Below are 12,904 nucleotides of genomic sequence, written 5' to 3'. Positions count from 1 at the left end.
CTTTTTGAATGTCTGAACTGAGTCCAAGTGTCTCAAAAAATGTAGCTAAGAAAGTTATTCGTTGCTCAAGAGGCAGAACTAGAATTAGCCTAAAATAAAACAACACTTGTCATAAATGTCAAAAAACAAAATTCACTTTTAAGCTACCATGCCTGTCAAATATGATCAAAACCTAATACCAGATGTAAGAACCTTCAGACTTCAGCATCTGCACAGTCCAAAAAAAAAAATGACAGTATGTATTCCTCTGGCATCAGAATCCAAATAGGCAGGAGTAAAGCAGAAGAGCTCTTGTAATGCTACAGGCCTGAGTTGAGAGGGAGATAGGATATACAACACAGAAGTAGAAACTGTACAATAGGTATAGTCGGATTTTTAATCATGGTATTCCCTCCGCCCCCCCCCTTTTTTTTTTGCACTGTTATATTCCATCTTTTGTTTCTACTTTTTGTTACACTTTCTTGTTTGACATGGAGAGAGAGCTTTTAAAAAATAAACCAGAAAATGTCCTGGGACTCTTTTGCCCTCTGGAAAAAGCATAGGGGGCCTCAGCTGCTGCTTATTTTAAGCAAAGTTGGCGCCTCCATCCCCTCAGTCAGTTGTTACCAACTACTTTAATAATAATGCGAGGAGATCCCACACCATATATGTTAATACCAGGCAGTGAAAAAAATTATGCTACTGCAGTTCAAAGCAACCAATTAGTTCTTTGAAGTGTTGCCAGATTATTAAAACAATAATGAACCCCCCACACTTCTATTTTTTCTTTTTTTAATACTGGTCTGTGTTCTCTAAAAAAGAAATCCTATGTAAGTAGTGAACCTTATGGAAGAAATGTGTTTTCTTCATTCAAATGTGAGCACTTTGGAGTATTTATGGAATGCTTCCTTACATGCAAAGGATTTACATTAATCAACATAAAGGATACTATGTCTTAGCTTCTATTGCTTTGCTTCCTCATATATGGGAAGTAAACATTTAAAAATACATGCTGTTACTGGGCTTACAGCACTATAAGACTACGTCAAACTGAGTAGAGTAATAAAGTATTTCAGTCTGTTCATACTTACAATAATCTTCCACTTCCTCATACCAAAGCATGTGAGCAGAAATGAAATCTCTTCACCAAGAGAGAAAAGAACCCAACAAAATTTCTTGGCAATTTATGTTCCAACTTTACTGCTCCACTACTTTTTGTAGAATAATGCCTGCCCCTGGATAATGATAATTATGACCCACAACAACTTTAAAAAAAAGTAAAAGGAAAAGCCCTCCTCAGTATTCTCTTTAGTTTCAGTGTACAGTTAAATGCTTCTAAGATCTGGATCCCGTAGGGGCAAAATGAGTGATCCTGACTTCCAATAAGCCGACATAGTAACTAATGCCAGGGTTCTGTGGAGGCCCCTAGATGTTTCAAATTCCAGGAACTGCGCAGAAGCAATACACTGTGCTTCCCTCAAAACAAAGTTGGTTTCCCATAATAGGGCAGCCCACATACTCTACATATAAGGCTCTGCTGCCAGGATGGCATGTGTGATGGATTTAAATGATGTGCAACAGCTTTCCAAGTAACATCCAAAACAATTCAGTCCAGTGAATACAGTACTGCTCTCCAGCCAACTGCAATGCACGCCCTGCAGAACAGATTTGTTTCGCCAAAGAATACAAATGTGCTATATGTCCTTATATGGAAGATAACTAGGCAAAAGTTTATGAAGTTTATAAAGTTTAGGTTTGCAAGTTTAAAATCTGGTTTATCAATTCAGATTATATCCCCCCACCCCTGCCATTTCAGTGTTTTCATAAGATTTTGTTCTCTTTTTCTTTTTTCCTCCACTATTTCAAACTTGATTAGATAGTTAATAAAACTGCAGTTTTATTTAGTATCAAACTTACCTTTTCACAACATATTTCTGTATACACAACAAAAAAAATGGCCCATAGAAAACACAAAAAAAGATTAAAGAGATGGTTACTTCTGATCCCTATGGGTCATAGATGCCATTGTAAATCCCCACAAAATAAAACCTGCTTTTGTTTCAAATTATTCTTTTTTATGTTTTGGTAAATTGCAAAAAGCATTTTAATGTTTGCTTTGGTTTAAAGTAAAAACTGGAATTTCTAAACTGACCTAAAAATCTTACAAGCTTATCTACACAAACAAACAACAGAAAAAGACAAGGACAATCCTTTCATACAATACTTTGTTTTCAATTTAAGACATATCTCTTCCTTATAGCTACTGGCACTTTCTATGCTGATAGTTAAATGAATGCCAAAGAGAGTGCTAAAACAGACACCAGAGGATTAATTTACACCCTACAGAAACCAAAAGTCATGAATTGATACTGAACATAATCTGAATCACTGCACCAGGGGCAGACCGTGACAAGAGCAGCACTTAGAGGATTTGAGGGGGAAATGAGATTGAGGAAACTAGCACTGTAAATAAAGGAATTGCCTGACTTGATAGGAAAAGTTTCATTTGATTATACTTTTTACCAGTGACTAAATCCAGATCCAAAAGGTGTCTTAGGTATTTGATGTGGGAAGTTGAAGCTGGATCCTTAAAATCCCTACATGGTCTAATCTGTGGAAGCACCTTAATTGGGGGGTTTGGGGAGATGGGGGGGGGGCATGTTTTTGTTTTTACAGTAGACACATTAATGCCAAAAGGTTTTCTACTTTCCATACACAGAAACACTGCATTCTTGATAGATCTGAGCAGTTCAATGTCTAGGTCAGGATTTGAAAATATGGCCCTCAGGCCAGACCCAGCCTGCCAAATGATTCTATCTGGCCCGTGGCAAATTCTTCAGCCCCACCCAGCTCACGTGCAGCACACGCGGCTGGTCCCACCACCCCTGGGAATGGAGGTGCAACCTGGCACAGAGTGCAGCCCACCCTATCCCCATGTGTGGTTGGGCATGACAGGAGCTATAGCCCATGGGGTTGTGTGGTGCTGTGCAGCAGCTAGACTCAGCTTCCCAGCAGCCCCACAGCAGTGGCAGCTTGCTCTCACCCTCACTTTCTATCTGCCACTAACAGCATCTCCACCACTGCTGCCAGACCTGGCTCTGCTGCCCAGGCACCCCAGCCCATCCACCCCATGCCCACCACTGGAAAACACCAGATTAAGTAGGCAGGCAGAATTTCCATGGAGACCAGCCTGGTATGCTTGGCCAGGTGGTTGGGATGGGGCTGTGAACAGGCAAGGCGTGGCATCTGGGAGCAGGATGGGCAAGGCCAGGGCCAGGACTGTGAGGCAGTGACAGCATGGGGCTAGGCCCTGGGACACACCCATGATCCACTTTCCACATATTTCTGCCTACAGATCTGGCACCCATCGATGTGTGGGGAGCAGTTTGTGGCTCTGCCCTCAGCCCTAGCCCCATGCTCTCACTGCCCTGTAATCCCAGCCCATCTCACTCCCAGGTGCCACCCCCCTGTCCATAGCCCCAACCCATCCACCCCACTAAGTGCCTCCTGGGGTCCCAAAGTGGTCTCCATGGAGACAGCAGTTGTCTGCCCACTCAATGTGGCACCCCCAATGGTAGATATGAAGTGGACGGGGTCAGATAAGATCAATTGGCATCTCCCCAGCATGCCATGTGGTGTAAACATCCATGACAGAGGGCCTAGGCTGGGTCAGCAACTCCTCCCCCAGTCCTCAACAGCTCACCAAAACTCTTTAAGTGGCCCTCCATCCCAAATAATTGCCCAACCTGGGCCTAGGTATTGCTAAAGCCAATTGTGAACTATAAACTAGGCATTCCTTTACTTGTCTCTGTGGATGTTCTCAAGGTCATTTGTGTATTTACATGCTGCACTTCTCAACAAAGACTCATGGCAGCTTGCAGTTAGAGGACAGAATAATTTATAAAACAGGAGACTGATAAGAGAACAAAACAACGATCTATGTAAAACGGAGATCCCCAAATACTATTTCAGCTTAGATTTGTTTGCTAAGTGTCTTCCGAAATAGGAAGGGTCTTACAAATCTTCTGTAAGGCTCAGTCTCTGGCAGACTTCAAGTGTTTCAGAATTGAGGAACAACTGCCAAAAACAGCCTCCCACACATTTTTTTTCCAAGCAGACTTGGTATACTAATGATACTTGCAGAAGGTTGCTCTCATCTGACCTTAATCTTATAGATCATGTTAGAGTGTAAGGGAGAAGGGAGTCCCCTTGGTACATAGGGCCCAGACTTTTCAGGGCCTTATTCAGAAATACTAGCACTTTGGATTGTTTCTAGAAAAATACTAGAGGCCAGTGCAGAGTCTGGAGTCCTCAAGTTAGGTGCTCCTGGTGACCCACGCCCGACAGGAAGCAGGCTGATGGATTCTGCGCCAACAGAAGCTTCTGGATCATTTTCAAGCCAGCCTGACCTAGTGGCAAGGCAAAGAAGAGGACGTGAGGGGGAACTAACCCCTCAGGCTTTCCTATTGGTCCGCTCCCAATATGAAGGCAGAGCTTCCAGAAGGAATAAAAACCAGTGTGCCCAGCACATAGGCAGTGGGGATTGGGGCCCAGAAGACTTGTAGTAGTGCCCCCCCACACAGCACAGGGCAGTGGGGGACAGTGGGGATCACCCCCCACCTGGCACCCATGCAGCAGCTATCGCATTGCACGGGTGCAGCATAGCTCAGCAGGGTGCTGCACTCTGTCTGGGAGCTGGGGCAACTCCATGTCACCTGGAGCCTGGCAGTGCTCAGCCCCAGATCCCAGGCAGTGCGTGGTGCCCTGCCAAGCTGTGCTCCACCCATGCAATGCAACAGCTGCCGCATTGGTGCCAGGCGGGAGGAGGGGGAGCAATCCCCATTGCCTCCAACTGCCCTGCACTGCATGGGGAGGCTCTGCCATGAGCCCTCAGAGGCCCTGATTACTGCTGCCAGAGCCAGTGAGTGAGGGGCTTTACTTTCTTTTTTTTTTCTTTTTTTTAAGTGCTGGGACTAGGCTGGGGCCAGGCAGGAAATGGGGCTGGGCAAGGCAGCCCTGGGGGCTTCTCTAATGCCTCTCCTTATCCAGGGAGAGGCAGGCACAGTTGGAGGAGCTGCAAGAGAACCTGCCACTCCGCGGCTGTGCCTCCCTTTCCCCAGCTGATCTGAATCACCGAATCTCTCCAAATCTGCGCCGAATCTTCCAAAGCTGATTCAGCCAAATCCATTCAGGACAGTGATCTGAATTTCCAAATCAAATCACTGTCCTCCAAATCAGCCGAATCTGAATTGAATATTTCCCTATTCGCACAGGCCTAATATATGTATGTGTGTGTGTGTGTGTGTGTGTGTGTGTGTGTGTGTGTGTGTGTATAGAAAGAGAGGGAGCAATATTTGTGTATGTAAGTTATGGTTATAATTTTATGTTATGTTGTGTCACTAAACCTGTAAATAGTTAAGTATCACTGAGTGTTCTGGCCTCGGCTTGGTTCTGTAGGGAAAGGAGGTGAGCTGGCCTGTAGCTAAGCCGCCATGCTCTTGCAGCATTTCCATGCCCACTGACATCCCTTCAACTGGAAAGGGGGTACCCTCCGGTACACCCAGGTTACATATACATCTCCTACATCTAACTGTTAGGATACAGATCATTCTTTACTTTAGCACTCTAATTCCCTCCTGTTGAAGCTGTTCCACTATGCAGAAAAAAGACTTCAAGATTAATTGGACTTAAAAGTAGAAACAAGAGTGAGAATAATTCTCTCATCAGCAGCACCACCATTACCAACTTTTGCTCCAGCTACATTTTAAAAGAAAGGCAAGACCAACTCATTTTTGTGTTTCCCCCAAAGACAAGGATGAGGGGCATCTTGGTCCACTGGATAGGGTGTAAAACTAGGACTTTGCAGACTTGGATTCAGTTCCCTGCTTTGCCACATTCTTCTGGATGGAATGAAGGGAAGGTCTTGTTTTGAGCAGTGGGTTGGACTAAATGACCTTCTGAGGTCCCTTCCAACCCTAACTTTCTATGATTCTATATTCTTGAGTGTTTCAGGATGTGAAAAGTGGAAATTAAAGTGGAAAGAAATAAAGACAAGTATTTTCCTTTTGTGCTAAAGGAGCAGGATTTAAGCTCAGGGCTGTCCAAGTTCTGAGAAACCAGGGGCCATAGACCCCAAAACAATACCTCATATAGGCCAGTCCCACCGAGGCTGCATAAGGCACCACATTGGCCCCCTAACCTCACCATGCAGGCCTCCACAATGCTGCTTCTCCCTCCCTCACTACATAGCAGGTACCCCTTCTCCCCCACAAGGTCCCAAGCCACAGGTTCTTAGCTCTGTAGACCATGCCGCTCTACTGCTGGGATAGGGGTAGCCAATGAAAGCTGGGAGAGGGAAGAGGAACCTAGAGACTCCAGTAGCAGCAGCAGCAGAACAACTGGGGGAGTGGCAACTATTTTGGAAGCTAAGAGACCACAGTTTAACCTGTCAGGGGCTACCAGCAGCCAATAGGCTTTCAGGTGGACAGCTCTGTGCTAGCTTAAATGGTTCCCCACTCATTTGTTATGGTGGGATCTCTGGATCCAATTTTATGTCATCTATGGGCTTCTAATGGTTGGCTCAAAATTCTAACACACAAGATCACACACCTATAGGTTAGGAACTGGAACATAAAAGTGTAGTACTTAAGTTCTTAAAAAAATTAGTCCTAAAGCTTTCATTTCTTTGCAAACAATGATTTTACTTTTCTACATTAAGCCTTAAGCTGTTTTCAAGGAAAGTCTCTCCTATTGTAAAACTGTATTTGGGTATACAATTATATTTATGTAAAGAGAAAAATGTACAAGATAGAATAAATAGAATAAAATAAATGCAATCTATCAATCTATATGTATGGATATATATAGTTGTCAAATGACCTAAAATAAGGGAAAATCCAAGTGCATTCCTCAGTTCAACTATCAAGCTCATAACAAGTTCTTTCTCTGCTCTTGCCAGTATTTGCAACTCTGTCACATCTATCTGGGTAGGAAGAGGTGGTTAGAGCGCTAGGGATCATGGAATTCAAGTGAAGAGAGAATTGGGATATGAATCTTTGAAGCATGTGGGCTCTCATTTGCTTTGGTTGTATATTGGTTCATATTCTTGGTATTATTTACCTCCTGTTATGAAAGCCTTGCTTGAGTTTCAGCAACAAAAGAATAATTATTCCTCAATATCTTTATCACAGAAAAAGGGATCTTCTTTGCTTTTTTAAAATAAAATGAGAACTTTCTTAACATACAGCCTTAGAAACAGAATGAGATTTCATTTAGTTTCCTGAATCTATATTTTTTTTCTTTTAAAGAATAGTATACTGTATAAGTTTTGACTTTGGTACACACAATTGATTTTCATATTCCAGTATCTTGATTTGGTACTATGAGGAACAAAACAATGTGAGGAACACACTCTAAGTTATTAAAAACAAGGTCCATTAAGGCATCCTGAATATTGCAGTTACTTTATGCATTAAAATTACCATACAAGTTGTTATTTCTACAATAAGTAGCTAATAACTCAATAACTAGCTGAGAAATATCAAAACCCTAATGCCAAAATTAAAATCTACCATCTATGTGTGACTCATGAGCTATACTGTATTTTCTTGCATTTAACACCACCAGATGTAACACACCCTATTTTTGGAAGGCCCCAAGAAGGGGGAAAATAAACCTTACCATGAAAGTACAGGTACTTACTCCAAGTAAGTGTCAGAGGTCTGGAGCTGCATGCCAGGTCCTCCCCTACACATTAGCTCTGGAGCTGTGCCCTGAGCTTGGGACAATGTTCTGAATCAGGCATGTGCTGCATCTGGGGCCATGTGCTAGGATGGACCCAGTACACTGGGTCCAGCTGTGGACCAACCTCATGCACTCTCCTGATCTGGTATGCAGTTTGGGATGTGGAAAATCCCCACCGAGACAGAAATTTTCAGGGGAGGGGTGGTGTGGTGAGGGAAAACAAGGAAGGCAGCGGCCAAGCTGATGCAGCATTAATTGTTGTGGCCTTGTGGAGTCATGACAGTTTCATACTTTCATAGATGTTAGGACCGGAAGGGACCTCACTAGATCATCAAGTCTGACCCCCTGCATAAGCAGGAAAGAGTGCTGGGTCTAGATGACCCCAGCTAGATACTCATCTAACCTCCTCTTGAAGACCCCCAGGGTAGGGGAGAGCACCACCTCCCTTGGGAGCCCGTTCCAGACCTTGGCCACTCGAACTGTGAAGAAGTTCTTCCTAATGTCCAGTCTAAATCTGCTCTCTGCTAGCTTGTGGCCATTGTTTCTTGTAACCCCCGGGGGCGCCTTGGTGAATAAATACTCACCAATTCCGTTCTGTGCCCCCGTGATGAACTTATAGGCAGCCACAAGGTCGCCTCTCAACCTTCTCTTGCGGAGGCTGAAAAGGTCCAGTTTCTCTAGTTTCTCCTCTTAGGGCTTGGTCTGTAGGCCCTTAACCATATGAGTGGCCCTTCTCTGGACCCTCTCCAGGTTATCCGCATCCTTCTTGAAGTGTGGCGCCCAGAATTGCACACAGTACTCCAACTGCAGTCTGACCAGAGCCCGATACAGGGGGAGTATCACCTCCTTGGACCTATTCGTCATGCATCTGCTGATGCACGATAAAGTGCCATTGGCTTTTTTGATGGCTTCGTCACACTGCCTACTCATGTTCGTCTTGGAGTCCACTAGGACTCCAAGATCCCTTTCCACTTCTGTGCCACCCAGCAGGTCATTTCCTAGGCTGTAGGTGTGCTGGACATTTTTCCTCCCTAGGTGCAGCACTTTGCATTTCTCCTTGTTAAACTGCATTCTGTTGTTTTCTGCCCACTTCTCCAACCTGTCCAGGTCTGCTTGCAGCTGTTCCCTGCCCTCCGGTGTGTCCACATCTCCCCATAGCTTTGTGTCATCTGCAAACTTGGACAGAGTACATTTCACTCCCTCATCCAAGTCACTGATGAAGACATTAAAGAGTATCGGTCCAAGGACCAATCCTGCGGGACCCCACTGCCCACACCCTTCCAGGTCGAAACTGACCCATCTACCACGACTCTCTGGGTGCGACCCTCCAGCCAATTCACCACCCACCGGACTGTGTAGTCATCCAAGTCACAGCCTCAGTTAATGCTGCTACTACTCTACCTCCTCCTCAGATTTCCAGACCTATGGGGAGACCTTTTACTTCACATATAATACATACCCCAATATTCCCCAGCTAGTTTTGGAAGAAAAAGTGTTATATCTTTTTCTTTGGTTTTTTTGTTTGTTTGTTTAGATTGTAAACTCTTTGAGACAAGACTTGTGGTCTGTTCTGTGGTTGAACAGTGTCTAACTCAGGTCTTGGTCTATGACTGACACCTATGAGCTACTCTAATGCAAGTGAATGACAACACCATTCACATGGATTGGTAACTTTGGTGGAAATCTCAATATGGTGTCATGAAGAAGGACCTGTGCTTCTGTTCCAGAGGTATTTCTTCAGGGAGGGTTCAGTGTACATTTACAAATGTTTGTTAACAGTACCAGTGATAAATAGATCTTTATTTTTTGGAAGCATCAATCCTACACCTTTTTGGATCCTGCACCTTGGGAGAAAAGGAGTCAGTCTTTTAAGAGACAGGCTAGCTAGACTAGACTACACAGAATACTAACAATACAATGGGAGAGTGAAAACAGTGGCCCATATGAAGTCAGGATGATAAGAACAAAATTAATTAAGACACTGAATGACAAGGAAAGAAAGAATCAATTAACTGCCAATGTTAGGACCTTGGGTAATAATCAAACACAATTAAAATAATGAAGTTATGATCATAAAAACCAGAGGCATTCAGTTATTTAGGAAGGACACACTGCCCAAAAATGGAGAACTCACTCTCATAATGGTATAACATATTTTGGAGATTCATGAAAGCAAGTAAGTTTGAATCGTTATTGAATGCTTACCCACAAAATAGTTGGTATCTGCTACAGACCACACTCTAACACAGGGGTGGGCAATTATTTCAGCTGGAGGGCCACTTAATGAGTTTTGGTGAGCTTTCAAAGGCCACAAGGGTAGCCCCACCCCTTGACAGGTGCCCTGTCCCCTGGTCACCATCTTGGGACCAGACATCCTGCCCTTAACCCCTGACCTTTGCACCCAGATGTCCCTCCTCTTGCCTTGGAAGTACTCCTTTTGGAAGGGTGGGTGCCATCTTGAAATTGGATAAAAAACAAATCATATACTAAACGAATCAAACATCTACTATAATGTATTTGAATTTTATTGTTTAAAATATTTGTGTCTTTATTTCTGTGTGTTTCCATAGTGTAGCTAGTGGTGATTGCATAATATCTCAAAATACAGTTTTACTCTCATATGTTGTATGTGGGGGTTAGGGGTATATGTGGGGGTGGTTGGGAAGTGTGTGTGTGGGGGGGGTTGGGATATGGGTAGGGTATGTAGGGGAAGGTGAGGATGTGAGTTTGGAGGGGTGTGGTTGTGGGGTATGTGGTTAGGTTGAAGGGTGTCTGTATGTGGGTAGATGTGTGAGTATGGTCAGGAGTGGGGGCTGTGGGAGGGTATGGGTTTGGGAATATGGTGGAGGGTGGGGGTCCAAAATACCTAAGTATAATGCATAGGGCATACAAATGCATGTTCTTTGGGAACTTTTATTTAGATAGTGAAGATCTTTAGCTGCTAGTAAAACATTCTTAGAATTTCTAAAATTTATGGATGGTAAAATCCCAACACCAAGTGCCGCATCCTACACAGGTGATTTCTATAGTAGACCTCATCCTGGCTGCCAAAAATGAACTGACCTAAAAATCAGTGGTTGCTTAGATGCAGGTGATAGTGACTTGATTACATTTGTTATGTGCAAATAAAATGAAGTCTTAACTAGCAATATATATAGTTGCTACTTTAAGAGGGCTAATTTCACAAATCTGAAAACAATTATAAATCTAATCATCTGAGAGAAATAATTTAAACAATGAAATGTAAATGATAATTGGGAACTGTTTATGAATATATGTTACTGGATGCCCAAATCTGAATGTTACAATCAAGAAAGAAGACTACACTGGTTGAAAACACAGTCTGATACCTAGTTCAGATGGAAAAGGGTTCAGAGGTTAAGTGAAAGAATCCTAAAAAATTGGGGTGTAAGCAGGTAACTCGCACAACTTTTTATCTAGGCCAGTCAGTTCTGAGTTCAGGTTAGTTTATTTTTATATAGACAACCTTGTCCTCACAGCAAACAACCACAATAAACCGGTGTGCAAAGAACAAACAAAACCAAAACCTGTAGTCCTTCTTCAAACCTAGAGAGGGGCACACCAGCCCACTCTCCCCTTTATTGCCCTCTGATATTGGTGCTCTTAACTCACTCTACAGCTCCACTCTCATTTACTGGTCATCAGCTGCAGCTGCTGTCAACCTTCCAGCCAAGCAGACTCTTAACAGATGACTACCTGCAGCTGGGTCTCAGACTTGTACAAGCAAAGCACTTCCTTACAGGAGGAGAGAGGGAGGAGAGGGGAAGTAAAGTTAATAAACAAGTACATTAATCTAAAATCCTAAAATCTTTCATGCAGTTATGGATATTAGCCCCTTAACTTCTGTGTAGATTTCCCTATTTATTATTAACATCAACTCCAGTATGGCACTATGATCTTTAAATTCAGTTCTCAGTTTGCATACTAAATACACCAGTTGGCACTGTCAAGTTAAATCCACCTGTCTTTAAAGAAATAGAACGTATAGGGTGCATCCAGACAAACATACATGTGCGATATGCAGTGCCACAGACCCATCTGCAGTGCCACATAAACTGCACATGAAAGCATTCCCCATGCTGCTAATTAGCAGTGTGGGGTTTTAACACTGGGAGATCCTGGTGTAAAAACAATGCACAGTAGAAAAAAGTGGGATGGTGCACATGGCAGCAGCATACACCACTCAAAGCTGGAGCCTGGCCAGCTGGAGCGTGCTGCCAGATTACTGCCACTGAAGCCCTAGGAGGCCCACAGGGCCCCAGGTAAAGCTGCTGAAGCCAGCCCAGGTGTTGGCCTCAGCTTCTTCTACCCCACTCAGGGACAATACTGTGCACAGAGCGCATGTTCCTCAAGGACAAGTAGCAGCAGCATATATTGTACCGCTGCTGTTTGTCCCCAAGGAAATACTCATGCCTCCACATCTGGATCTAGGCATAGTGGTTTTTATTATTATTATTATTCTATCCCAGTCACCTTATCAGGACATGTACACTCTTAGTATTACCGTAGTGCAGGAGCAGGCAAATTATGGCCTGCGGGCCAGATCCAGCCTGCCAGGCCATTCTATCTGAGCTGTAGGGCCCCTAAAAATTTAGAAAATTAATATTTATCTGCTCTTGGCTGCCTGTCAAAGATGACAGGAGCCAGGGGCAGTAGGACCCAGCGGGGAACTGGCAACAGGACCCTGCAGCCCAGCAGCAAGGCTGGCCTGGTTACGCTACCCCAACCCCCAGCCGGAAGCCAGTGCCTAGCAGAGGCATCTGGCCTGGGACTCTGGGGCTGTTGTTGCCTCCCTCGGATGGAGAGGGAAACTCAGATAATGCGGGGTTGGGGAGGCAGGGGAGGACTGTGGTCATCATCCTAGTCCATGGATTCCTGCTGAGTCCTGTGGTTGTGGCCATGCAGCCGGGAACCATGTGGTGCTATAGTGACCAGTAGGCAGGTGGCAGCAGGCAGGAAAGTGAGGAAATGGCAGCTATGGTGTGGGAGGGAGAGGGAAGCATAGCAACAGTTGAACAGGAGCATGGGGCTTACACTGGTGTCTGGGACCAGCGCCGGCCAGGCCTGGAGCAGGGTGGCAGGAGCATGGGGCTGGGATGGCAGGGGCTCTATGGAACTGGGCCAGGCTGCACCAGCAGGGAGAGGGGGAAGCCAGACTGGC

General features: G+C 44.4%; 1 protein-coding gene across 9 annotated transcripts in view; it reads right to left on the bottom strand.

Moving 5' to 3' along the window:
• DMD (dystrophin) overlaps window positions 1–12,904 on the bottom strand; it is a 2,172,325-nt gene that overhangs the window by 1,888,219 nt on the left and 271,202 nt on the right. The window contains exon 1 of one of the 9 annotated variants that reach the window (XM_019486282.2): window positions 1,071–1,375. The exons of the other annotated variants lie outside the window; for them this stretch is intronic. Coding sequence (XP_019341827.1) covers window positions 1,071–1,101 — 31 coding nt within the window. The 5' untranslated portion in view covers window positions 1,102–1,375. Of the gene's footprint in view, window positions 1–1,070; window positions 1,376–12,904 lie in introns of those variants that run through there. 9 annotated transcript variants of the gene reach the window in all.

Source organism: Alligator mississippiensis, chromosome 1 (genome assembly GCF_030867095.1).
Source record: "Alligator mississippiensis isolate rAllMis1 chromosome 1, rAllMis1, whole genome shotgun sequence".
NCBI lineage: Eukaryota > Metazoa > Chordata > Crocodylia > Alligatoridae > Alligator > Alligator mississippiensis.
This window is presented reverse-complemented; position numbering and strand designations above follow the sequence as displayed.